A 25492-nucleotide genomic window follows, 5' to 3' on the forward strand; every position below is an offset into this window, starting at 1 on the left:
ATAACAGCTGCTGACACGTGAGCAGCAAGCAAAGTCGTACAACAGTGATTCTTGAGAATAGGGACAAAATGGGTTTTAATTTTCCCATATTTTTTTTTTATTATTTCTCAACCTTATGTATGCAAATATGACAAATAATGTTTAGAAAATATGAAGATGCTAAGGTACAGGCTCCCAGTTGCGAATTTTTTTTTTAAAATTACATTTTTAAGCGACCTGACCCAAAACTTTGTCATCACCATCTGACAAAAATAAATCTAAAATGATTTTTAAAATACCCCATTAGTGATATTTTTACTCAATTTACAGACAAATGCTTCTCAAGAAATAAAATAAATATTATTTTAAACAAAAAACAAGAAAAAGTCCATCTGATGGAGTTGACAGTGCATGACGGAGTTGACACAGAACTGAAGGTGGTGACAAACTAGTGAGTAAAATGAAAAACTTGGTACATGTGAAGTAATGCAATTCATGTAAAATACATTAAAATGAATTAGTTGCACAATTAAGTGAGATTTGACAACAATTTCACTGAAAGAGTCAGAAAAACTCTGACGGAGTTGACATCTGACGGAGTTGACGAAATGCCAAACTACCTCAATTTATATGATGTTATTCTGAAGGAGGCCATATTGTAGCTCGTCAGGTCCATGAAATCTTTACATTATAACAAAATTAAGCTTTTATTTCGCAAAATTTCATCAAAGTTTTGTAAATTGTCAGTTATGGAGTTGACACATCATGGTTGTGACAAACAACTTAGGAATAAAACAGAAGAAAAAACTAAAGAATAACTTAAGCTAACCGGAGCTAACTAGCCCTCCTAGCAAAGGAAGAGAAAAGACAACGTCATGGGGTCCTCAGAAGTTCTGGTGCCCCCCAATAATGCCTGATATTTTTAGATTATTTTCATTTCTGACGGTGTTGACAAAAACTAAGGACAAATTTCAACGGAGTTGGAAAATATCTAAAAATTATTTTTAATTCAATTTATCGATACTTTTAGAATTATTTATATGACTACTTATACTTAAATGTCATAATATATAATTTTAGTATTTCTTTAATTGTTTTAAACTATAAGAATGTATTGAGTTCTGCTCCTGGACAAGGGCTTTTACAGGCATCATCCACCGACTACAATGTTTAAAATAAAAAAATATTCAGCAAAAAAAAGAAAAATATACATTGTTGTGCTCACATGACCCAGGTTAGTTTAGTTAGATATTTGAAAAAAATATATTTTGTGTATATTTTATTCAAATTTCATGCTTTATCCATAGGACCTGTTTTGTCCCTATTCTCAAGAATCACTAACAAAACAAAGAACAGTTCTCACCCACTGAGACTCGTTCTTGCCATAGAGCTGTTCAAAAGAACTGAATTGCTCGTGAACGGCATCAATGCTCTCAGCAGATATGACGTGTAAGTAGTCCTTGTTTTCTTTTCACCTGCATCTTCAGTTTTTCTTTAGAGTGACCAGGTTTTAAGCCACTTATCCTTTATTATTCTGCAACACAATTCTTTGGTACGCTAGCTGTACGCGTCGCACTTTGACCTCACGTCACAGCAAATAAACGGTTGTTTACAGGCAGGACCAGTAGGGGGCGCCCAAGGAACAAAAGTGCTCTGAGAACCACAGTATGTGAAAGACTGCTCTACTAGTAGTACACAAGTCATTGGTCTCTGCTGTTATTTTTTTAACGACATGGAATCAACCAATCGGCATCAGTATGTGTTCCCATCTAGAAAAATTTTAACCACTTCTATAGTTGCTATGGTTGCCACTATTTTCTGTTTAGACCCAGCAAACGTAGGGAGATAGGTTAAGCAAGATCTAAAAACTCCCTATTCGCAACTAAACTAATCTTTGCAAAGCTACCAGCAGGCAATTTTACGAAAGAACCTGGGAAATCTTCAGGAACTGTGTTTCTTCCACAATTAAATATTGCTCTTTTCCATTCTGACAAGCTTTAGTAGCATGCAGGAGTGAAAACAAATACCTGCTGGTCCACTCCAACAGCATCAAGCCCGTCATACATCAGTTCGACCCAGCCGTCCTTGGAGTACATGACAAACACTGATATCAGAGCCTGAAAGAGATGCATAATGCTAAGCAACCATCATATTTCGTCAAAGGCCATAATCAAAAATCATCAAGCAAATGTAATTCGAATATATTGGTTAATGTTCACTTACTACTTAATCAAGGGCAACTCTAAACAGGTGGATTTTTAGCTTTGATTTAAAGGAGCTCACTGTTTCAGACGTTTTGCAGTTTTCTGGAAGTTTGTTCCAAATTATAGGAACATAAAAGCTGAATGCTGCTTCTCCATGTTTGGTTCTTATTCTGGGGATGCAGAGTGTATTTGAACCAGAAGACTGCAATAACAGGTCTTTAATGTATTTTGGTGCCAAGTCATTCAGTGGTTTATGAACAAACAGAAGTCTGAGCCGGTAGAAGGACTTCAGAACTGGGGTGATGTGCTCTACACCTTCGGAAGAATGCCACCAGAAGTCAAATGTGCAGTTTGCCAAGAGTCTTGTAGGAGACTCAGCAAACATGTGGAAGCTCAGATGAGATCAAAATTGCACTTTTTCAAATCTATATGCATACACTATTTTGTCACAATGAAATGTAGCTCCGGGAACAAAAACCCTTATATGGGCTTCTCCGCCCTCGTCACAGAGCATAGCGCCCTCTGTCAGAGCGGAGGAGCGCCTACAGCACAGAGGTGACATTGAGCACAACGAGTAAATTATTCCAATTTTAACGACACAGGAACTTGATTTTTAGATTTTTTTATTATTATTTTGTTTTGGTTATTAATTAAATCCTTAATTAAAACTACAAAAAACAAAATCAGCATTTTCATTCGGACTTAATTTATGATGACAATAAATCAACATCTATACCAGTGGTGCCCAAAGTCGGTCCTCGAGGGCCGGCATCCTGTACATTTTAGTTCCCTCCCTGGTGGTAGTAACAACCTTTTCAGCATATCAGTATTCTTCTTAGGCCTCTAATGAGCCATCATTTGATCCAGGTGCGATAAACCAGGAAGAGAATTAAAACATGCAGGATGCCAGCCCTCCAGGACCCAGTTTGGGCACCCCTGTTCTAAAGGGATGTTTTACTTCAGCAAGAAAAAGGAAGATTATCAGAGTTATTAGAAAGATAAATTGGGCTAAAAAAGGGGAAGGGGTAATCCAACAAGAAAATTGCCTTGAACAATCATGGAACAAATTTGGATAATAACTCCTCTACGTAAATGAAAATGTATTTTCACAGAAGCTACTCTCTTTTGCTCAAAGTTAATAATTATTCACTGCTTTGTGTTGATCTGTCACATAAAGTCACATCAAAAAAGGTTGAAGTATGTGATTACTACAGGAGAAAGGTTTGCGAATCAGAGCTGGCTTTAATTTGAAAATTTTAAGACAAGAAAAAAGGTAGAGAAGACATGATTACTGGAAGTTACTCTTATGTCATAGAGCACATGTGTCAAACTCAAGGCCCGCGGGCCACATGTGGCCCGCCATGTCATTTTATGTGGCCCGCCTCAGCATTTTATAGGTCGATGATTGACTTAAAATAGGTTTTGAACACGAATTGACTACAAACTACATCTCCCACAATGCATTCCGATTGTTACCAGCCAACATTATGGCTTCTCACCACTAGAGAGCAGCAGAGTCGCCTCAAGCTGCTTATTGATTTTCCCAGCGAATAAAACTGAGACATCGACAAGCTAACATCAAAACGTCCAAGAAAAGAAAAATCGATTTACAAGTAAGACTGAAAGAAGATGTGTGTGAGTTGGTGTCCGACAACATAAAAAAAATCGGTCATGTACTATTTTTATCCGTGAAATTACAGTCATATTAACATCGGCCATTTAGTCCCATTTTATGCGGTTTCGTTAATATTCACCGTGAATCCAGATCCCATCACAAATTAAACCGATAAATGCATCTGCATTTTTCTCGTAGTGACAAAAACCACTGACTGAGGCCCCAATAACTTTTAATAAATTAAATTAAGCGAATTTACTTAAATTAGCATCACTTCACCCGCTGGGGTCTGAACGCACTTCCTCCTGGTTCCCATCTGCAGAAAAATCTGCGCTAATTCATCAGTCAGTTGGATCTGTCTGATCCAAACAGATCAGCTGAACTCTGTGAGCACACCGGACCCTGCGCGGTCCGATGTGCGCTTTTACCAAGATTTATTTATTTATTTATTTATTTATTTATTTATTTATTTATTTGCGTGGTTTCGCTTCTCCGAAACGGACAGATGTTACGTCTGCAGCTCCTCCAGAACCGCCGCCCTCCTGAGTAACGTGCACCAAGAAGGCTCCATTTGTTAAATCCGCTGGATGTTAGAAACTTCCAGCGGTTTCTAAGTCTTCGCAGCGGCGGAGCTGCGTCCGCAGTGGTTGAGCAGCGGACTGCGCATGTTACAGTCTAATTAACTTTTGCATCGTCATTTATTTCCAAAAGATAAACTGCCGGCTCCTCAAATGGATTAACACAACGTTGCATTCTCTTTAGTTTTCTCTGGTCTGCAGTGGAGACTTGAATTTAACGCGCCATTTCAACCAAAGGTTTGTAATGCGCTTCCTAACCAGATGCTCCAAAGCGTCCGGTCCATAACTCTTCAACACGCTGTCAGCTCCCGGTCAGAAAGACGCATTTAGTTCAGAGACCATGAGATGATATTCAGAAAGGATTTTTTTTATTAATTGATTTCAGCTGCCTCTGAGACTAAATCTTTACGTAAAGTCTATAATGTCTGCCCATGTGATTGTTTTTATTATTTGTTTGCTTACCTTTAAACACTGATTTAAATATTGTAATTTTTAAACTGAGCAGTAATTTTACATCCATGGAAACTCAAATGTAATATTTAAAACTTCAATACATAAAATCAGTTATTTAACTATATGAGGTGTTGTTTAATTTATTTTTAACATTGTATTTTTATACATTTATGCTAGGGGTGCCCAAGTCTAATTTTCCAGAGCTACCATCTGCAACTTTAGATGCGTTCATTCTCTAACTCACCTGGACCATTGACTCATTATAAGCCTCTACAGAACTGAATGAGGGAAGTCAACCTTTTGTCTGGGGTGTTTTAGCAGGGATGCACTCCTGATTTGTACCGTCAATGTGGCCCGTTGAGGGTGGCCAATATGCTGAAGTGGCCCTCGGTGAAATTGAGTTTGACACCCCTGTCATAGAGCATAATCTTCATATTTCGGACCACATGAAGATTATGAATGTCCTCAGAGGGTCTCTTGTGAGAGAATGTATTGATACAACGACCCATTATCAAACTGTTTGATGAAGCCTGAAGATGAAATTATATTTATCATCTTTTAACACTTATGTAATCTGGCACTAAACAAATCAAGTCTGATATGATTTGACTGATAAAATAATATATAATCACACAGCTGCTACCATAATGTTCTGTTTCTGCATTCTTTGAGAGTTTAGACTTGATAGGACCACAGAAATAACTATGGAGGGTCTGATTCGGACCATGAGGTTTGTGGTCCGAATCAGGTTTGACACGCGTTGTAGAGCTCCCAGTTCTGATTTGACAAACTGGAACTTCTTTGTTTTTGTTTTTTTTTCTTTAGGTTGCATTACAAGTAGCTTATACTATTGGTCTAAAAATGAAACCTTCATTGAACAAATCACATGATCAGCTGTTAAATAAAGCTAAAGGAAAGAAAACAACACAGTAAACAATTCCTACCGAAACCAGGTTGTCAAAGTTGTACTCCTTAAGCAACCATTCGTAATTGGACGAGAGACAGTCCGACTTGTTGACGATCATCGATACATTGGAACCATGGCAGTAGAAGAACTTTCCCTTGAACAGCTGCAGTTTGGAGTGAAAGACAAAAATACAGTGTTTAGTTTACTACCTCAAATCATGCAGGCTTTTAAAGTACTCAGTGGCCTATTACTGAACCTTTTGATGTTCTGTCACTTTACTACAAAAAATGTAAAGTATTCACTGAGTAATAATAGTGATAGACCAACAAAAAGTAGGGAATTGTTATAGATGTGAAAGGAAAATCAGTGGCACCCAATGAAAACTGTCCAAACTGGCCAGTGAAAATATTAAACTTCTGCCTGACAGAAAAGTCCCATGAGAGTATATAGTTGGGCCACATCAAAATGTAAGACCTACGACTAACATATTTAAAGCTAATTACATTATTTTATGAAATTGATATATTTTAAGGCCTTAATATTAGACACAAAAATTCAATACTTTTTAAGAGTTTTAAAAGATGGGCATCCTGTTCTAGGTCCTGGACACTTGCAACAGAGATGTTTTCCTTTTTTTTTTTTTTTTTGCCAAAAAGTGTACAGAGAAAAAAAAAACTCCTAGTCATTTGTAGATGACTATAGGACATCTCCTTCTATGTTCTCCGTATGGTTACTGTGGGGGAGGAGGGCCTGTACAGTCCTTTATAGACCATTTGAAAATGTTTCTGGTACATCTTTGATTTGTTAACTTTCATTGAAAGTGTTAATAAAAGATAAAAATGTTGCGTGTGCTCTCCAACCAACCTGCACTCCAAGGATACCGTAAAAGAAAAAGAAAATGCCGCAAATGATAATGATGTTTCCCATGGGCTTAACAGAAGCTAACAGCGCTTCCACGGCCAGTCTCAGTTGGGGGGTCCTTTCAATCATCCTAGATCACACAAACACAACATATCAGCATCTGTCGGTCGGTCGGCGCATGCTTCTAGAGACCCATCAAAACGGCAGTCTTCATAAACCAAACCACAATGAAGGATGCACCTGAGGGGACGGAGCGCACGTAGCAGACGCAGTATTTTAAGGATGGCCAGAGGTCTGGAGGATCCCTCCTCTGTCCCTAGCAGGATGGCGATGTCTATTACAGACATGACTACCAGAAAGCCGTCCAAGTTGTTCCAGGGACTGTGGCAATAGGTGGTTTTCCCAATGATCAGACCTTGTGCTACCATCTGATTTAAAAAAATAATAAAAGAAACATCTGATACGTTTGAAATACAAATTGTTTGTTTAAAATCTCATAGAATTGCTAAAAAGCCAAACTGACCTTCAGTAGCATTTCTACGAGAAAGATGGCGGAGAAGGCGTCATTGGCTTTATCCAAGTAAAATCGTTCCTGAAAAACATGTGCACTTCACATTATATAACTTATACAGCACAGCTAATTTCTCTCAGTGTCTTGTCAGTGGGTTGGGTGTGTTGGCGCATCTCTCACACACCACTGTGTGACAAGGCTGCAGAACGTGTAGCTCGCCTCCCGTTATCGGGATGCATTTGTCTGTGAATGTGTGTGTGAAAAGTGGGCTGGGGGAGATTTTCTGTGTGTGAAGTGTCTCTCACATCGCTATCAGGCGGGATAGTAGGCCTCTCAAAAGCAATAGTAATGCAGTTCAGCAAGATGACGAGCTGAATCCCTGTGTTGAAATGCCTGTGGGACACCAGTTTATCGCAAAATATACGCCACCTGCGAACGCACAGATGCAGTTATTAAGCATTTGGAGATGACGAAACAGATGATTATATTAAAGAAGATGATGATTTTTTCTGAACATACAAATCATGTTACTTTCTTCAGGTTGTGAGATATAGATACCAATTTAGTTGTTAAGAATTTGATAGTCTCATACAGTGGTTCTTAACCTTTTTTGAGGTACCAAACCCACCAGTTTCATATGTGCATTCACTGAACCCTTCTGTAGTGATAAATAAAATATGATTTTCCCCCCCCCCAAATTCAAGACAAAGGGGTGCCCCAACTAGAGCCTAGTTGGGTCACCCCATGATCACTAAGTCTTCTTAAAAGGTAGAGTCTCTGAGAACAGTTCTTCAAAATATAGTCAGTATTTTCAGCAAAGTTGAGCTGACCGTCCAAATTTGCCACAGTTTCAACAGGTTGGCCGTCGAGAGAAACTGGAACCACTTTAATGTCTTGTTTAGATCATTTAATTAGCTCTACATTCTTAAGAAAATGAAAAAATAATAATAAATAATAAAGACTTTGCAGTATTCTGATTTAGTAATGTAATTATATTAGTTGTGTTACCACCCCCACGCCACTAGAGGCAGCAGCAAACCCGAAAAGATGCGACTAAGGAGCAGATTTAGAAGTACACCGAAAGCTACAGAATTTGGTAAAAACTGAGTTTTGCTGAAGTAATTAAAGACACAAGTTCAAATCCATGCTGAGAGTGGAGCTCCTTCAATCACTGCTCCTCCGCAGCTCTGATTGGCTAAGCAATGTAACATGATCCTCTGCAACAAGTGATGGCAAAGCGGGGCGTCATCACGACTTTACGTAAGTGTGTCTTTACCTCTGTGGCAGAGGCTCCGCCGAACCCCTGAGACGGACTCATCGAACCCCTGGGGTTCGATCGAACCCAGGTTAAGAACCACTGATCTAAGCAATAATTCAAATTGCAACATTAAATCAAACTAAGTCTAATTTATTGACCTCAATCAGCTTTACACATCTTTACACGCACCGACAGTGGATTTCTGTTTCTTAGCATGTGTGTGTGTGTGTGTGTGTGTGTGTGACTCGCCTATTCTGTGGAGAAAATACATAGAAGGACCAATCTTCATGCTCTTTGAACCAGCGCTTCCAGCCAAGAGCTCGCTATGGGGTAAATCAGTCACAAGTCAGTTATCCCTCCTTTCTAACAGGATAAATGAAATAATTTGAAAGTTTTCAAGCAGTTTTACCGCTTGAACTCGTCTGAGGCTGTGCTTAATGGCTACAGGCACAGCGTCCAGGAACTCATGAGTGTATTTAAAGTGTAACTAACCTGTGACAGCATAAGCCAACAGCTGACATCGTTTGAAAAATTTCAGCAAAGAGGGTGGAATCAAAACACAGAGGAGGGTGGCGAAGTGTGGGAATGAGCTGAGGGTTAGGAGAATGCAATGCAACTCGGTACCAAGTAAATATGGGCCAGTATTTATTTATTTTTCCAAGTGTGATATATCACTAAGTTTCTGACCTTTTGGTGTTTTAGTTGTTTTTCCTCCAAGTCATCTTGCTAAAATCTAAGACAGATTTTTAAAAAGGTTATTGACATCTACAAATTACTTTAATGCCATATTGATTTACGTGCAGGTTTTCCAAAAATAAAGTGCAAAAACATTTATTTGAGAGCAAATCAAAACAAACTCTGTTTTGAGGCAGATTTGAGAAACTTAAACACAAAAATAAAATACAATTTTAAGAGGAAATCTGAAATAAAGTACGGATCTTATCACTCTAGTATCGATCCGATATCGATACAGGCTTGTTATCAATATCACAAGTATTTTGGATCAATCCGCTCGCCCCTGCTGGTGAGGTATGCAGGGCTGTGGTCAGGACAAAAGAAGCATTGTTGCTTACATATAAAATTTGTCGATTTGTCGACTCCTCTAGAGATTAAAAAAAAAAAAGACATCTTGTAACTTTTTCTATATTGCTGGAGATTTTTATGGTGACAACACTCTGCAGCACCACTGCAACCCTGTTATGCAAGCACCCAGAGCTGCAGTGAGCCCCTCTTGCTTTCTGTCCTACAGTGAGGATATGTTGTGTCACGCATGCAGGTCCCTGCTGTAGGGCATAAAACTGCAGAGATAGTAGGTCTGCTACGCTAGTTTGACTTTCACAAACTTAACACGTAGATGTGCTGCAGAATACGTTGTGGTTCAGTTCAGTTTAAAAAAAAAAAAAACAAGGTGACCCACACACCAACTCTCTGACAGCTCATCAGTAGGAGGTGTTTAAATGAATTTATCAACCACCTCTGTGTTCAGACGATGACTTAATAATAATTGTAAAATAAACATCAAGCATGAAAACATAAAACTGTAATGGACTGAATTCTGACACACTTGTGGGTCTGTTGTCAGTCAGTGGCTATGGCAATGTGTAGCGGTGCTGACACAGAGAGCGATTAAAATGGAAGCACACAGGTGACCTCGGGTGTTCCCCAGAAAACTTGCTAAGCAAAGAGGCAGGGGCGCCGAGGCGGTCCACCCGCGGCCCTCTGTGTTGGCTAAGTTGACAGGAAATGTAAAATGTTACGGGGTAATTGTGTTACTTGAAGACAATGCCGACAATTCTTAAATCCACAGATATTGAGTCTTAAAACAACACATCAAAAAGATTCAATTAAAATAAATTTTAATTAAATTATTTGCACTTCTGATCAATCCAAATTAAGTCATAAAACAGTGGATCTAAAAACACTATGTAGCATTGGTTACATTTACAAAGGGGCCCATGGCATGAATGAACTTAGCAGCTCCTTGAAGACCCTCAGGCCTTCAGATGCTCCATAAATGCTAACATTTTAATATGACGCAGTTTGAAGCATCGTGCCACCACAAGAAATAAAATAAAAAATAATAAAATAAAACCAGCGTGTTGTATGATTACGAGGCGAGCGCGACATCTCCACAGGCTATACCACTCCACTAACGCAGACGCCGACCGGGAATGCAAACATAAACTTGTCAAGCACGTCCAACGTGTCCCTCAACCCACCTCCACCCGAACAACCAGATGCACGAAACGCATTTGGTGTGAACGCACCATCAAGCATCTGCAGTCAAAGTGCACACGTGTCAAACTTGAAGTGTCTGACGCATTTTTAACGTGCGTTAATGCGTTTGGTGCGGACGCACCATTAGTAACCTATTTAGACAGTTCATGACAACAAAAGTTGATTTGGGGGTTAGTTACACTTTAAACTCTGCGTCCTTGTTTTAACAGATTGACATTTCAGTTTATTAATTTTTTTATTTTTTTATTATCAGGTGTTGAAATTAAGCAACTGGCTTAATTAGCAACAGGCAATTGCTTAGTTGGCTATTAAGCAATTGGTTAGGCACTGGCTCAGTGGTCTTTTCCCATGTCTGCAACACACAGGCTGTAAAAACGATTTCAAACCACGTGCCAACATCCTTCCACTTTAGAATTATTTGGTGGTATTTCACTCAAAATCTCAAGAAAACATTTTAACGTTTGGGGCTGACGAACTGATTGACAGTAGGGATGTCCAAAGTCAGTCTTCAGTCCTGCATGTTTTTAGATGTGCTCCTGTTTCAACACAGCTCATTCAAATTGCTTTGTTCGCTACTCAGCATGTTATGAGGACCTCCAGAATGACGCCGGGAAACGTGTGAAACATGCAGGATATCGGCCCCAAATGACTTTGGACACCACTGGTTTGAGGAGTATGAATACTTTTACAAACCTCTGTATTGGTTTAAATACAAGGTACATAAAAAATGACTACAAATGTTTAAAAAAAAATTGAATGGTATTCAATATCCTTTTCTAAAAATTAAGTAGCTTCCCCAGGTTTCACATGAAAAATAATTTAAAAATAAAACTAATCTTGCTAAAGCGAGTCTTTCACACAGACTCACCAGTTCCTGGTCAGTCGGGACAGCTCTGGCTTCTTCCACTTGAAGCTGCTGCATCTGAGCAGAGCCGGACTCAGCGTTTAGTTGGTCTTGTTCGGAAACTATAGTGGCCTGACAAAACATAAATAAAATAAATGTTTGAAATATTTATGAATGAGAAATGAGGTCTGTTTGATGAGAACTCATGACATGTACAGAGCATTACGAGAAGTTTCAACTATCTAATGTTTTCTCTCTACTTTACAGTCATGTACTATTTTGAGTTAATCTATGTCCATAAAATCTTAGGAAAATCTGAGTTCCTTTAAATCCTTTAGATCAAGGCCAAACAAAGCCTCCTGCTTTCTTAGAGTTGCTTTTGAACCATAATAAATGGAACACTAACTAATATATTCGACGTGCATTGATGATTTTGATAATGGCACTTGTCAAATTGTAATATTTATCTACGGTTTCTCAATTGTTGACTGTATGTCGGTTTTATGGCTTTTTCTTTTTTTTGTTTTTATGATGTAAAGCACTTTGAGCTGCCTTGTTGCTGAAATGTGCTATACAAATAAACTTGACTGGTTGATTGATTAATTGGCTGTTAATGAGCTGCTAATTTGATTCATGTTTATAGGAGATGGGCTAGTAGCCCTCGGGGGCAGGACTTGAGCAGATCAAAGCATAGTCATGGAGCTGGGTGATAAATCCATTTCATTTTCATTCAAATTTTGGAGATTTGATTTTTTTTCGGAAAATCTGCGTCATTTTTGCAATTCACTTCTCTGTTTCCATAGTTCAGAGTGATGCCATTATGCCCAATGCCGACCATCTACCATCTTGACAAGCGTGTTATGAGAAAATAACAAAAAATTCAAATAAGTAATGTTGAGCATTTTATTAAGTTATACTTTGGTACAAGTTTTACAGACGTTACTTAGAAATACTTAATCAGCATCAAATTATTATCAGTAGCAGTAGTATTTGCAATGATTGTGTTTATTTCAAAGAAATAACAACAAAGACTAAAGATAGTTATGCCATATTTTGATAACTGTATCAAAGTTTATTTCTCAAAATTCTTAGTTTCTGGTAAAACCGAACCTGCATTTAGCTAATATCATAACTATATTCTCGTAAATGAACAGAAAGCCCTAGCACGCCATCATATTACTTACAGCAGGGGATGACTGAAATAAATAATGAAAAGAAGTTAAGGACTTACGCGACGGTCAATGGTTGAAGGAATTCCTGAAAGTGTTGCGTGATCTTCAGGCTTTTAGATAAAAGAACAGCAACAACAACAACAATAAAAAAGACAATGCACTTTTGTTACTGTAGTCGCTCTGTGAAAATAGATGGGGGTGCGGGTAGCAGATTCTGATTCTGACCTGGTTCTGGAAGTTCTCAACAACAATCCCCACCAAGATGTTGAGAATCACGTTCTTCCCCACAATAATCATCAACACGAGAAACACGGCGGTCCATGGTGAGGTGGAGGCCATGCAGTTGTAAAGGACAAAGTTCCAATCTTCTAACGTCAGAACCTGCATAAATATCAAAATTAATAAATAAACTAAACAACAGTGGAAAAAATGGCAAAAAAAAAAAAAAAACAACAGTGGAAAAAATGGCAAAAAAAAAAAGTTATTCTGACCTGGAACACTGTGACCATAGCCCAAATGAGGTCGTCAAAGTTTTTCCGCGGGTCAATCTTGTCGAAGCTTTTACTTCCGGAATCACGTATGTCTCCCTTAATGTGGCAGCCGAACATGTGCATTCCCACGACGCTGCAGGGACAAACCGGACAGAAGTGAAAGTTGCTCATCTGTCCTCTGCTAGACTTGGGATTCGGTGTGAGAATGTACCTGAAGAGGAAGATAATGAAGAACAGCAGCCAGCAGAGCATGGCTGCCTCCTCAATGGTCCTCTTCAGCACCATCAGTTGTCTGTACAGGTAGGGGAGGAAATGCACAAGCCTCCCGAACCGCAGGGCTCGAAATGCACGCATGACCGACAGCCTGCTGTCACTTTCAGCTTGCAATTCCCACAGACTGAAAGGCACAAACAGTTTAGCTTGCTTTACTGTTAATGTCTAATGTAGGGCAAAACAATAAATTAATAACAATACATATTGCGATTGACACATGATCAATATCAATAGATGATATGTTTAACAGAATTTTCAATAGCTTTATCCAGAACAGCGTAGAGTTCTGGGGGCTGTAGGCAGAGGAAAGGATTTAGCTGCTCAACCTCTCATGGCCATCTAAGTAAGACGGGTGGCGTCAACAAACTCACTTTCTCTTTGGTTGCCAAGCAACAACCTGTTGAGTAAGTTGTATAGCAGCAGTTTAAGGTTTTGCCGCCGTACCTCTTAACAAGGCCTGTCGCAATAAATCAATTAATCGCGTCATAAATTAAAACAAACTCAATAATTTTGACATGAATTTTGACCAATAACTATCAATATCGACCAATATGAAATGCTTATGTCGTGATACGTTTTTCAGGCCAGCTCTATATCTAATGTGTAACTCTGAAACAGAGAACAATTTGAAATTTAAATCCGATACATAGTTGCCACAAGTCTGAACCGAAAGAGATCCACGCCTTAGCAGGCAGGCGCATGCATCCGATCTCATATTGCGATATAGTTGACTACTTAGTGAACACAAAGAACATATCCGTCTTAGCTTGGAGATAAAAGCTACATTAACTAAGCTAATTTTACAACTTTGACAGTAAGAACAGCAAATATTGCTGATATTTATTTTAGTATTACGGGGAGGTCGGCAGAGTACTCAAAAATTGCAATCGAGTAATGACTGTACGGTTCTTATGTTATTTATAAGTTAGGAATGAGGCAAGAGCTAGTTCTATGCTTGTAGATTGTTATTGTTGTCATAGCAACTCCACAGCAGTCGCCTGCCAAAATGGCTGTCAATTACAAAGTTCACAAAAGTGTGACGTCACATGAGAACTACGTATTGACCCTTTGCACGTGAAGTCACGCTCTTCAGATCTCTGCCTGCTCTGCCGTGATGGACGTCAAAACAACCTGTGCGCCTCTTCAAAGCCTGTCAAAAAACAGACATCTGCAACCTAATATTGGTATTATTTAGTTGATTTTCCTTTAAAAATGGTCACAGGATGATGCGCGGTCGGCTGCACAAACAGACAAAACTGGTTTGTGTCTAGTCTTTGTACATTTTTAATGTCGCTCAAGTGTAAGAGGAAATGCTGTTTTTGATACAGTGATAAAAAATAATTTGGTTTGAATTCAGGTAAAGTCAGTAATTTGATCAACAAGTCGGGAGGGAGGACGTATGGGTCGGCTTCTAAGACTAGGCTTTTGTAAATGCCCCCCGTCTGTGAACCCCAACCAGGTGTGTTACGTTCACAGGCAAATTATCCTGACAAAACAACTTGGAAAAACAATTTCAGTTGCTCTGTTCGACACTCCCGTCCCCCACTTCCGACGTCCATCATGGCGCCTCAAACGATTAAGTGACATAGGTGCAAAAGGTCAATACGGTGTCTATTTGAATTTCGTTGGATACTGACTCAAACCTATGAGTCAAGGGATATATTCACTTGCGTGAGATCATACCTAATGATAACTATGAGACAGTCAAAGTTGTTGCTCCAGTCTTGAAAGTAGTCTAGCCCCAAGGCCACCAGTTTCAGGATCATCTCCAGGGCAAACAGACCCGTGAAGGCAAAGTTAGAGATCTTTAATACATCCGTCAACATCTCAGGCTGCAGGAAGAAGAGAAACACAGGGTTCATGCGCTTTTCCCACAGAAAACGTCAAGCATTTTTCAAGCATTTTCAAGGTACATTTTTAAGCTTTTCCAGCACCATTCTTTGGAGATACAAAGCAATGCAAATGAACAAAAAAAATACATTTAAATTCACTACAGTGATCCCTCGTTTTTCGCAGGGGTTGCATTCCGAAAATAACTGGCAATAAGTGAAATCCGCGAAGTAGTTACCTTTATTTTTTTTACAACTCTTACACAGCATAATTAAATACTCTACATTAAAACCAAAGAACTAAAATCTGTTTTCAGGTCAGCGGATGTGCAGGTGCCAGTGTTGTGGTCAAGACCACCTAACCCGAGACCAAGACAAGACCAAGACTTTTAGGGTCCGAGACCAAGTCCAGACCAAGACCGAGGGAAGTCGAGACCGAGTCAAGACCAAGACCAGTGGCCCACGTTACATGATACGATAAAATGTGAAATATGATCAAAATTACTTCTCAAATTGATCTGAAAGATCCATATTCCCAGAAACACGTTATTGGTTGGATTTTAATCGGTGCGTTTTGCATCCACTGAAAACAAAGATGTTAACAAATAAACTGGACAGTATGCTGTATGTTTAGTGATATTTTCACAGTTGCGGTCTCGACTGGTCTTGAAATAAAATGCCGAGTCCTCAGCGCCCGAGACCGAGACAAGACCGAGACCAAATGCGGTCGAGTCCGAGACGAGACCGAGATCATCAAAAAATGGTCTCAACTACAACACTGGCATGTGCATCAGTAATGGCATTAATGTCATCTGGAGTCATGTTATTAAACTGTCTCCTCCAAGCTGCTTTACGAGATTCACAGCTGTATCTACGGCAGAGCCTCCGGCCACAGTTTCTTTTCAGCAGGCATTCAAAGTTTTCAGTTTCCGTCTCCTGAATGGCAAATCTGTAATACATATATTTTAGCCAATCAGGACGCAGAACTTTGAAAAAAACTGCACAAAAAAAAAAAAAAAAATACGCGAAGTAGTGAGACCGCAAAAGATGAACCGCGTTATAGCGGGAGATCACTGTGTATGGTATCATTTATTACTGTTACTAAGAATGTATCGTGTACATTAGGTGTACGTAAATATCTGCTTTAAACTGTAAATAATGTTTTCCAAATTTAAGCTTTTAGCAAAACTTTATATTGCATTTACTTACAGAATTGCAGAGTTTAAATATCAATTCAAGCATTTTCAAGGATTTCAAGCACCGTACCAACCCTGGACACAGTGAGTGTGGAGATTAGAGTTGCACCAATCTGATATTAATATCTGCATAAGCCCTGATACAGAAAAAGATTATAGATTTGATGACAATGTGTGTGATCCATAAGGCCATGGCTGGCACTGTTGTCTGTTGTGATGCAGACCAGTTTGTGCTCACCCAGTCCTTCAGGTTTTCTTAGTGTCAGCGGTATGGAAATATCAGCTTTCTAAATATTTGCAGGGTCCAGTCAACAGTTATATACTGTATGGGGTCATATTTGAACATGACCACATGTCCAACAGGGCAGAGTAAAATGGAATATCTTTGATTTCCATATGCATGTCCTCTTTAACACTGTTGTACAGTTGTGGAATCACCATTTGTGATACTTTCCCAGGCATTTCGTACTGGCTGCCAAATGTTTGCAACCTTTATCAAAATGCTGGCTTTTCAATAACATTAAAGGGGCAGCATCTCTTTAGCGATTAAGTGAACGCCGTTTGTTGAGCTGCTGCAGCTGCGTTCAACTTTGAAACCAATTCCATTTTGGGTTTTTTCCCCCAATGTCAAATAGTGTTTATTTAGCTGTTTTCTTAGTCACCCAGTGTCTTCAGTAGAAAGAGAGAAAGGCACAAAGAAACAATAAGCTGATATACAAAAATTATTGACTTAATTTTAATTTACTGTCCGATTAATTGATTAACTGTTTAACTGTTTATTGCAAAAGCATAAAGAACAGATCTATTCAGTCTAATTCTATGCCTTGTGAACTGAGCAATGTCATGTGTTTGGAATAAATTATTCTGCTTCCCTCTCTCTCTCTTTTAGATGCTTTTATGTTCGCACACGCACATACACACGTATGGCTAAGGAAATGACACATCAGGGAACGGTCTCTTCATGGCGTAGCTTAGATAGAGGCCTTGAAAATGAATCAGAAACTGTTGTCAGGCGCCATTTGCTGTGTTTTACCACAAGGAAACATGGTGATGGACCAGCGCTGCATTTTGGCCTTAATAAACAGGATTGATGATTTCAACTCCCTGATTCTTCTTGAACCTCATACATTACGAAGTAAGCTGAAGAAGGGAAAATCTCCCACACATGCTTTATTTATTTTACATTTTACATTATATTTAGAATTCCTAATTGCACTTTTCAAAAAATTTGAAAGCAGGTTTGTTGCAGTTTTTCTTTTCATCTTTGACCAAGGTAGTCAGTCGAGCTACTATTTTTGTAGGTGTCAGTTTCTTTATTATTTATTTCACATTGGCTGTGTTGTACTCCTAATTCCATTGACTGAACAAATTAAAGTTATGTTGTTTTTACATGTTTGACCAAGCCTGTGAAGCAGTTGGTATATTTAAATGTGCTGAACCAGTGCAGAGTTATCAAATAAATTTGTAAGTCAATACATTTATATCTGTGTTTAAAAAGCACAACTTTTTAAGTTAATACAGCGAAGTGTGTTTTTTTTTGTATCAGATCAGTGTCGGCCGAAACTAAATCTCAGATATCTGCGTCAGCACAGGAAGTGAGAAAAGTGAATTGGTGCATCCCTAGTGGAGAAACAAGGCAGCTTGAAACTCCTTTGAAGAAGTGTGAGAGGCAGAGCTTAAAATACTCCTTTTCAAAAATAATAAAGCAAACAAAAAAATGGTGACTCAGAATCACAATTCATATTAAATATTGCATATGTAGCCAAAAACATTTCAAAATATGTAAAAATGCCAACATTTTACCTGGTCATGGTGCTCGATGGCCATGGTGAGGATGTTGAGCAGAATAGCACTTGTGATAAACCTGTTGAAGTATGTCCCTGTCACGAGCATCTCTAGCTTCCTACGGATAGGCAGCCAGCACCGGCCCTGGTGGAAAACAGAGTCAGGCCCTGGTTAGTAGTAGATCAAAAAAAAAAGAAGAAACTTTGTTGGTGGGAATTTATTTACCAGCAGTGATGATTCCTCTATGTGGTGATGGTGGGAGCCCAGCATGCTACTCACTCTAACAATTAAAGGGAACAATAAGAGCAACATGAATTCCCTAAGAACCAAGAAGTGCTTGCTTTCAAGCTGAACTCATTCTACATATTGAGTGCTCCTGAAATTCCTTCCTTTACAAAAACTAGTTTAATTTAAATAGTCCAAATAGTTTGGATGTATCTTTTTCTTTCTTTCCTACTTATGTAAAGGTTTTGTTCCTATCATAGGTTTCTGGTGCATTTCTATCCTAAAGAAAAATATATAAAACTTTAGATCAAAACGAGATATTAAGGTACATGGAAAAACCTCACGAAAGCCTTATGATATAGCAGAAAGTATGATGGCCACGTCAGAAAGGCTAACAGTATTCAGTTATGCAGCATGAACTGATTAGTACATCATTGCAAGATAAAGCAAAAGAAAAAAAAATCCCCATCTCCGCAAGAGGGCTCCGCAGCTGAGTGAGAAATAAAATAAACTTTGTTGATTTTAGCAAATGGCTGCGGTGAATCACAGAGTGAACAAAATGAACGGGATCTGAATACTTCTCCTACCCGCTGTAAACATCGGCTGATCACTGATCTCCCAAAAGTAAGGAAATCTTTGGCTATAAATCAGTTGGCGGATAAATCTGTGCACCCCTAGTAGTAACGTCCACATAGACTACATGTCCATCTTGCAAATAAAAGCTAAAATAGCTAAGCTAATTTTGCTACATCAGTACTAAAGTAAATATCAGTGACATTCATCTCATTCTTACACTGAGATGAGTGTAGTATTCAAGTAGTTGTAATGTTCTTATATTGTTTATAAGCTGCCTAGGAATGACCTGAGAGCTAGTTATAAGCTTGTGGCTCGTTTATTCTTATCATAGCAACTCAGTAGCCACTCCCTGCCAAGATGGCTGTCAGTTACAAAGTTCATGAACTTTTATTTTATTTTTATTTATTTATTTATTTATTTCATGTTTTTGACAGGAACCAATAAACTATTAAATAAATATTGAAAGAATGATGTTTTATTTACAAAATATTAATTTATACTATAGCAAATTTTGAGTTTAAATGACAATTATTATTTATTAGATTATTTATTTACTTATTCCTTAACTCTTGGAGTAAATAAATTACCTTTATTCATCTATTTACAAACGATTATATTTCTAAGATGATAAGTTCTCTTTTTTTGTCTGAGTGTTTCAGGCGGTTGTAGATTTTTGGCCCTTAAAACACATCCTCGATGTTTGTTACAATTAAAGGAAGATTTATATAACTATTTATGTAACTCTAACCTTGAGACGAGTGTTGAAATCCTTGCCTTTATACCATGCCAAACTTCACGGAAGCTCACAGTTCCAGGAAACCTCCTTCCAGGCTCATGTTTCATGGCATCTGAGTAGTGGGTGGCAATAACAACGGCACATGTGTTCATTATGATGTAGGAGCCGAGCTGGATCAAGACATAAACAACAAGTAATTAGGTTGTAGCTTGTATGCTATATTAACTGTGCCATTCAATTCAGTTTGCTCTTGTGGGGGCCAATCCACAGTAATTGTACTGTGAAAAAGGTACTACAAAAGACAGAGACATTATTATGTGATTTACAAATATACTGTACCCAGCTAGGTAATAGCAGCCATCGCTTTTAGTTGTGGTACACATACATTTGAACTTCCGATGGCAAAAGTTTAAATGACTGTGGACATTATGGTTAAGAAAAACCTCACAAAAGTTATGCATTCTCTAGCAAAGTAAAGTCTGCATTCCCTTGCAAAAGTATTGCATTCCCATGCAATACTTCTGCGTTCCCTTGCAATGTGTTTTGCGTTCTCTTGCAATAATGTATTTACTGGTCTGTTCATGCAGCATCTTGAATACTGAAAGTACTTCTGCTACAATACAAGGTTTTGAAAAGCTTTTAGATGTATGTATGTATGGAAAAAATACATCCTAATTATTCAGCTAATTTTTTTTTTTGCTATTTCCATCTGACAGTTTTGATTGTGTCTTTTTTGTGTTTATTTACCTGAATAGTTAATAATGGGCTGTTGTCACTTGGAGTTCGATGAATACACAGTTAACACATTCATTTTAACCAAAGAGTTAAGAATGTATAAGCACGCTCTTTAAAGGTGTACGTGTGTGTCATTTTAAATTAGCATTTGTTAGTACTGTCTGTATACAAAATAGGGTGTATTTGCTAATTTATTGCAATGGAACATAAAACTTATTGCAATACTAATGTGAGGTTAAAATAAAAAAAGAAAAGAAAAAAAACCCTATAATCTACAAAAACAATGACATAACGAATCATTTACAGACGGGGAAATCTCAGTTGTTGAGCATTGCATACGAAATGTCCATTTTCTCTACAACCTTTTGCCCTGAGGCTTTTTTGAGACTCCATAGATTGCCAGCTCATACAGACAGAAACTTACAATTGTGAGGACGACGAAATACACAAAACTCCACCAGGAGTGTGCGTCCATCACATAGTACATTATGTCAGACCAGCCTTCCAGTGTGACAGACTGAAGAGAAAAAGACACAGAAAAAAATAAAGGGAAAAATGTAGCACAAAAAAAAAATGTCTGAAATGTGAATTGACTCTCTGGTAAGATGGAATGAAAACAAGATCTGGTGGGTCAGAGTTATAAAAAAAAATTGGATGAGCACACAGAAGTCCAGTCACAAGACAGGACAGATTAGGTAGTTGTGAAGTTCAGATCATCCTTTGGTAAAGTTTACAGTATTTATAATTTAAACCTTGCATGTCTGCAGATAAATGCAAATCTTGAAGTGGTCCACTCTGAGCTAGACATTAAAAAGCAAACAGTTACAAGTACCAAAGTCCGCTTGTCTAATTTGGCTCATGGTATACACTCTATACTGCTCAAAGTATTCACTCGCCCATCCAAATCATTAAATTCAGAAACCAGCAACTAGACATTGAGACTGCTTCTACAAACATTGGTAAAATAATGTATCTATCAGGAGCTCAGTGAACTCTGTCCTTGGACAATGATTGGATGTTGTCTGTGGAACCAGACCATAGTGTCAACCTTATGCAGAGTGCTTCAGCACACCAAGATATTTTGCAGAATTTGATGCATCCAAATCTTCGGGAAAGCTCTGGGGATGAACCCTTTCAATATGACCTGAATACAATGCAAGGTCAATAAAGACACGGAGGACTACATTTAGTGTGCAAGAGGTTGACTGGCCTGAGTAAAACACTGTTCTCTTCCAAAATCATAAATAGACTCCTGGAACTATAGTCAAACATTACAATAAACAAACCCCTAAACCCTGAAGCTGTTAAAACTGCAGGGGGCTGGCAGACAGCATTTTGACCTCTACGGATTGAGAAAGGGTCGTCACTCAGGTTGATACGTGTGTGAATTCAGAGCATTTAATACTTCATTTAATACATAGTGTATATGGACAAAGTGACAGAGTGACAAATAAGAGGAAATATCTGGAACTCACCTGGAAAACGGCAATCCAGGAGTAGCCGATGTTGTCAAAGTTTATAGAGTTCAAGTTCGGGTTTTGTCCACTAATACGACATATGTTGTAGTATGCGTTCCAGTTAACACACTGACTACCGTTACGGGTTGAAGCAAGTGGATCCAGGTGGGGAGCGGGTAACGTACAGATGAGATCGCCTTCACGACTGGCAGGTATGTCTCTACAGAACCGCATGCCTTCGCTGAGGGTACAGATGAAGGGAAATCTTTCGCCAGGGACGGACCCGTAGCTCGGAGTTAAGTTGCTGTACATTCTGTGTTAATAGAAGCACATGAAAGATTCAAATTTTATATATATATATATATATATATATATATATATATATATATATATATATATATATATATATATATATATATATATATATATATATATATATAAAGAATCATATTTCTGAAGTATGGCCTTGTTGTCCATTGAAAAGTTATTTTTTCTCAGTGACAGAGGCTATCAACCTTCAGAGTTCAAAATGATTGGTGTGGTAATGAAAGATTAACCAGCAGGATATTGGGGTCTATTAAAGACGCAACTATTTTACGGGGTTGCACCTAGCAACTATTGTAGCAATCGATTATTCCATCAATTATTGGGCAATTAATCGAGTAATCAGATTTTTTAGAAATTGGTACATGCTGCAGATTTTTCATTCAACCACTTAAGCAGAGGTTATATTATAGTACAGTATTTTTAAATAAGAAAATAAAGATTATATTGCCTAAAATGCATTAACATATCAGTCTTTCAGTGGGAATATGATCATTTGTTCCATCTACAGCTGACAAAATATGTCTGAGATCAACATGCGTGAACCTCAGTCCTTTCTTCTTCACCTAATATCAATACAGTTTTAGGAATTGTATTTATTTATTTTTACAGAATTTTAACCTTAAAGTTAAAACTATGACACCTGAGGTGTCCTTGGTTGCATATGTTCTTTTATAGTTAGTTTTTGTACAGTTTTGGCTCAATAACAGCTCTGAGGGTGCTGTTCTTTCAGCAATTGGCATGTTTTACAATCTGTATACCAAAGTTAATGATTAATCGATTACTAAATTAGTTGATGATTATTTCGTTGATGATTGACACTCTTTTGGTCCTATGAGTAATCTTCATTTAGCTCTTCTGATGATCTGTGAGAGACATCAGGGACAAATCAAAAAATTTTAAACTGGGGAATCATCTCACTGACTGAATATTCCCAAAGAGTTTAATGAAGGCAGGAGAGAAGAGGAAAAAAAACATTCTGGAAGGTGTCTTACGCAAGCATCTCATCTGGCAAAAAGCAGCGGTAAAGCAGGTCCCCCGCCCACAGCTGGACTCCCACAATGGCAAAGATGTATATGACGAGTATATAGAGTAAGATTACATTTCCCAGCATGGGCAGGATCCCCACGAGCATGGTCACCAACTTGCGCATCTCTGCAGAGGTAAAGACAACTGGATAAGCTTCAGGTTTTTTGTCTCACCATAGATATCTATGGTTCCATGTTCAGCTTTAAAGGGGCAGCAATATGTGTTTTTCATCTACGTAGTTATCATCTTAGATAACATTCAAGTGTCTATGTCTATGTAACCTTCAGTTGTTATAAAAATCCTGTATAAGTCAAACATGACCTAATCTGACATCGTAATTTGACGCCTTGAAATTGGGCCCTCGTCTTTTTTAAGAAAGCCCTGCTCTTTCCAACGCTCTGCCTTTACGAAGCCTCAACACTGCTCCTCTATTAATCCCTTAACGTTTTTTTTTTTTTTTTACCAGCGCTTCACTGAGAAGTTGCTCGTATAATGAGACGTGCAGTTTCACCAGGTGTTTGGTAATTGCTGCTGAAGGAGCTGAGTGGGGAAGTCACAGGGGAGGGCTTGCTCTGTGCGGCAGAAGCTTGGAAGCTCGGAAACTGCAGCTCGAGCTCGAAGGCGGCGCCGGGTCCACTCAGGTGTTTTGCACAGCTGAATGTTTGCCACAAGAGATTAAGGGATTTCTCAAACATGCATGAAAGAATCAGAGCAAGGTTTTTGATGAAAAAGCTCAAAAAAGTTGATTTTACATAATGCTGCCCCTATAAGATGTGAACTGACCCTCTGGAAGCAATTTGTAACCGATAGACTGGCATCGGTTAAATTTTATTTTACTTTACTACAATCTAATAAAAGAAAACTGGCAGACATATTTCATGTGAAAATCCCATATAAATTTAGTTATTTCACTTTAAATGTGAAATCTGACAGATGGACGGATTCCAGAAAAATATTAAATAAAATCCATCTATTCATCTGTCCGTACTGTATAGGAATGCTGACCAGTATTGCTTTGCATCCATGCAGTAAAGTGTGCAGACTACGGTAAATGTCCAAGTGACCATCAAGATTACCTTCAATTCTGCTCAACAGTCGCAATGGGGAAACTGAATATGAGAGTGATAGGTGTATCTCACAAAGTTCAAGAATTAAGTCTACAAGCCTGAGAAGAAAGTAGCAAACACAAAAAATATATATATTATGGAGGATTTTGATGTTCCGTCATCAACACTTTATATTTCATTTACTTTGTTTCAGACATGGTTGACATTGCGACACAAAATTGACCTGAGTCTTATAGGGTTACTAACTCTACACAAATAACAAAGATGTCGAATCTGTGCCAGTTGTATGAAAAGTATCCTGAGAAGCCCAGCGCCTCCACTCTGATTACCAGCTCCCCAAAGAAGTAGGCGAGCATCATGCGGGATACAACCTGATTGGAAACAAGTGAAATTCATGCATTACTGGCAGACAGTGACTACAGTTCATGGATGCAAGCGACTAAATGAGTTCAGCTGTAACGCTCACCTTTTGCATGAGATGGTCGTCTGTGCAAGGCAGGTAAATTCCATGAATAACACAGCCAATCCCTATGACCAAAAAAGCCAGATAGCCTGGCCAAGTGTGTGAAGTTAAGGACAAAACCTAATAAAATTATTCAAATCGCAACAGAGGTTGAGACTTAACAACTTACAACTTGCAGCCTGATTAGTCTAAAGAAAAATGGAGAGTAGTGCTAGATAGGTTAAATTAAAGAACACTTGTTATTTGACACATATGTCACCTGAAGTAATTATCAATGGATATTGGCTAAAGAGAAACCTAATGCAGAACCGATGGAAGGTTGTGCCACTTGACTCTTCCACGGCCGATGTGGGCTCCCCGTTTTCTGGTAATGGTGTGATGACTGTTGCACTGCACTCGGTCATCAGTTGGTCATCGGTCTCAGTCATAGTGACGTACAGCAGCTGAGCTTGTCCCTGCGTTGCAGTAAAAATAGAGATACTGGTACTGGCACCCTGATTTATCAAGTAGGCCTAATCTGGGAGGATGTACCTCGGAGGGACACAGAAAGATGATTGCTTAGCGAAAGAAACAGGACATTATGTGAAAGCATGTGTGTCTCAACATATTTGGATCAATTTTAACAGTCCTGCTAAATTAAAGAAATATAAAAATGATGAATTAATAATTTTTATTTATATATTTAA

The 25492-nt window shown here is 38.4% G+C and overlaps 1 protein-coding gene across 1 annotated transcript in view; it reads right to left on the reverse strand.

The window, feature by feature from the left end:
• The window catches only part of LOC106915846 (voltage-dependent T-type calcium channel subunit alpha-1I-like), a 34368-nt gene extending 9085 nt beyond the window's left edge, over nucleotides 1–25283 (reverse strand). The window contains exons 1-22 of the mRNA XM_088012297.1: nucleotides 25089–25283; nucleotides 24810–24903; nucleotides 24590–24714; nucleotides 24353–24441; nucleotides 23243–23402; nucleotides 21942–22236; nucleotides 20891–20983; nucleotides 19744–19901; nucleotides 18420–18474; nucleotides 18213–18338; nucleotides 15068–15216; nucleotides 13112–13508; nucleotides 12846–13001; nucleotides 12680–12730; nucleotides 11473–11580; nucleotides 8616–8689; nucleotides 7414–7537; nucleotides 7121–7189; nucleotides 6838–7025; nucleotides 6601–6727; nucleotides 5774–5899; nucleotides 2007–2096 (exon numbers count right to left, since the gene is read on the reverse strand). Coding sequence (XP_087868423.1) covers nucleotides 2007–2096; nucleotides 5774–5899; nucleotides 6601–6727; nucleotides 6838–7025; nucleotides 7121–7189; nucleotides 7414–7537; nucleotides 8616–8689; nucleotides 11473–11580; nucleotides 12680–12730; nucleotides 12846–13001; nucleotides 13112–13508; nucleotides 15068–15216; nucleotides 18213–18338; nucleotides 18420–18474; nucleotides 19744–19901; nucleotides 20891–20983; nucleotides 21942–22236; nucleotides 23243–23402; nucleotides 24353–24441; nucleotides 24590–24714; nucleotides 24810–24903; nucleotides 25089–25234 — 3000 coding nt within the window. The 5' untranslated portion in view covers nucleotides 25235–25283. The remainder of the gene's footprint in view (nucleotides 1–2006; nucleotides 2097–5773; nucleotides 5900–6600; nucleotides 6728–6837; nucleotides 7026–7120; nucleotides 7190–7413; nucleotides 7538–8615; nucleotides 8690–11472; nucleotides 11581–12679; nucleotides 12731–12845; nucleotides 13002–13111; nucleotides 13509–15067; nucleotides 15217–18212; nucleotides 18339–18419; nucleotides 18475–19743; nucleotides 19902–20890; nucleotides 20984–21941; nucleotides 22237–23242; nucleotides 23403–24352; nucleotides 24442–24589; nucleotides 24715–24809; nucleotides 24904–25088) is intronic.
• Between the last annotated feature and the right edge of the window lie 209 nt (nucleotides 25284–25492).

The sequence above is a fragment of the Poecilia mexicana genome, unplaced genomic scaffold, assembly GCF_051168715.1.
Source record: "Poecilia mexicana isolate PSO_F unplaced genomic scaffold, ASM5116871v1 scaffold_14, whole genome shotgun sequence".
Taxonomy (NCBI): Eukaryota; Metazoa; Chordata; class Actinopteri; order Cyprinodontiformes; family Poeciliidae; genus Poecilia; species Poecilia mexicana.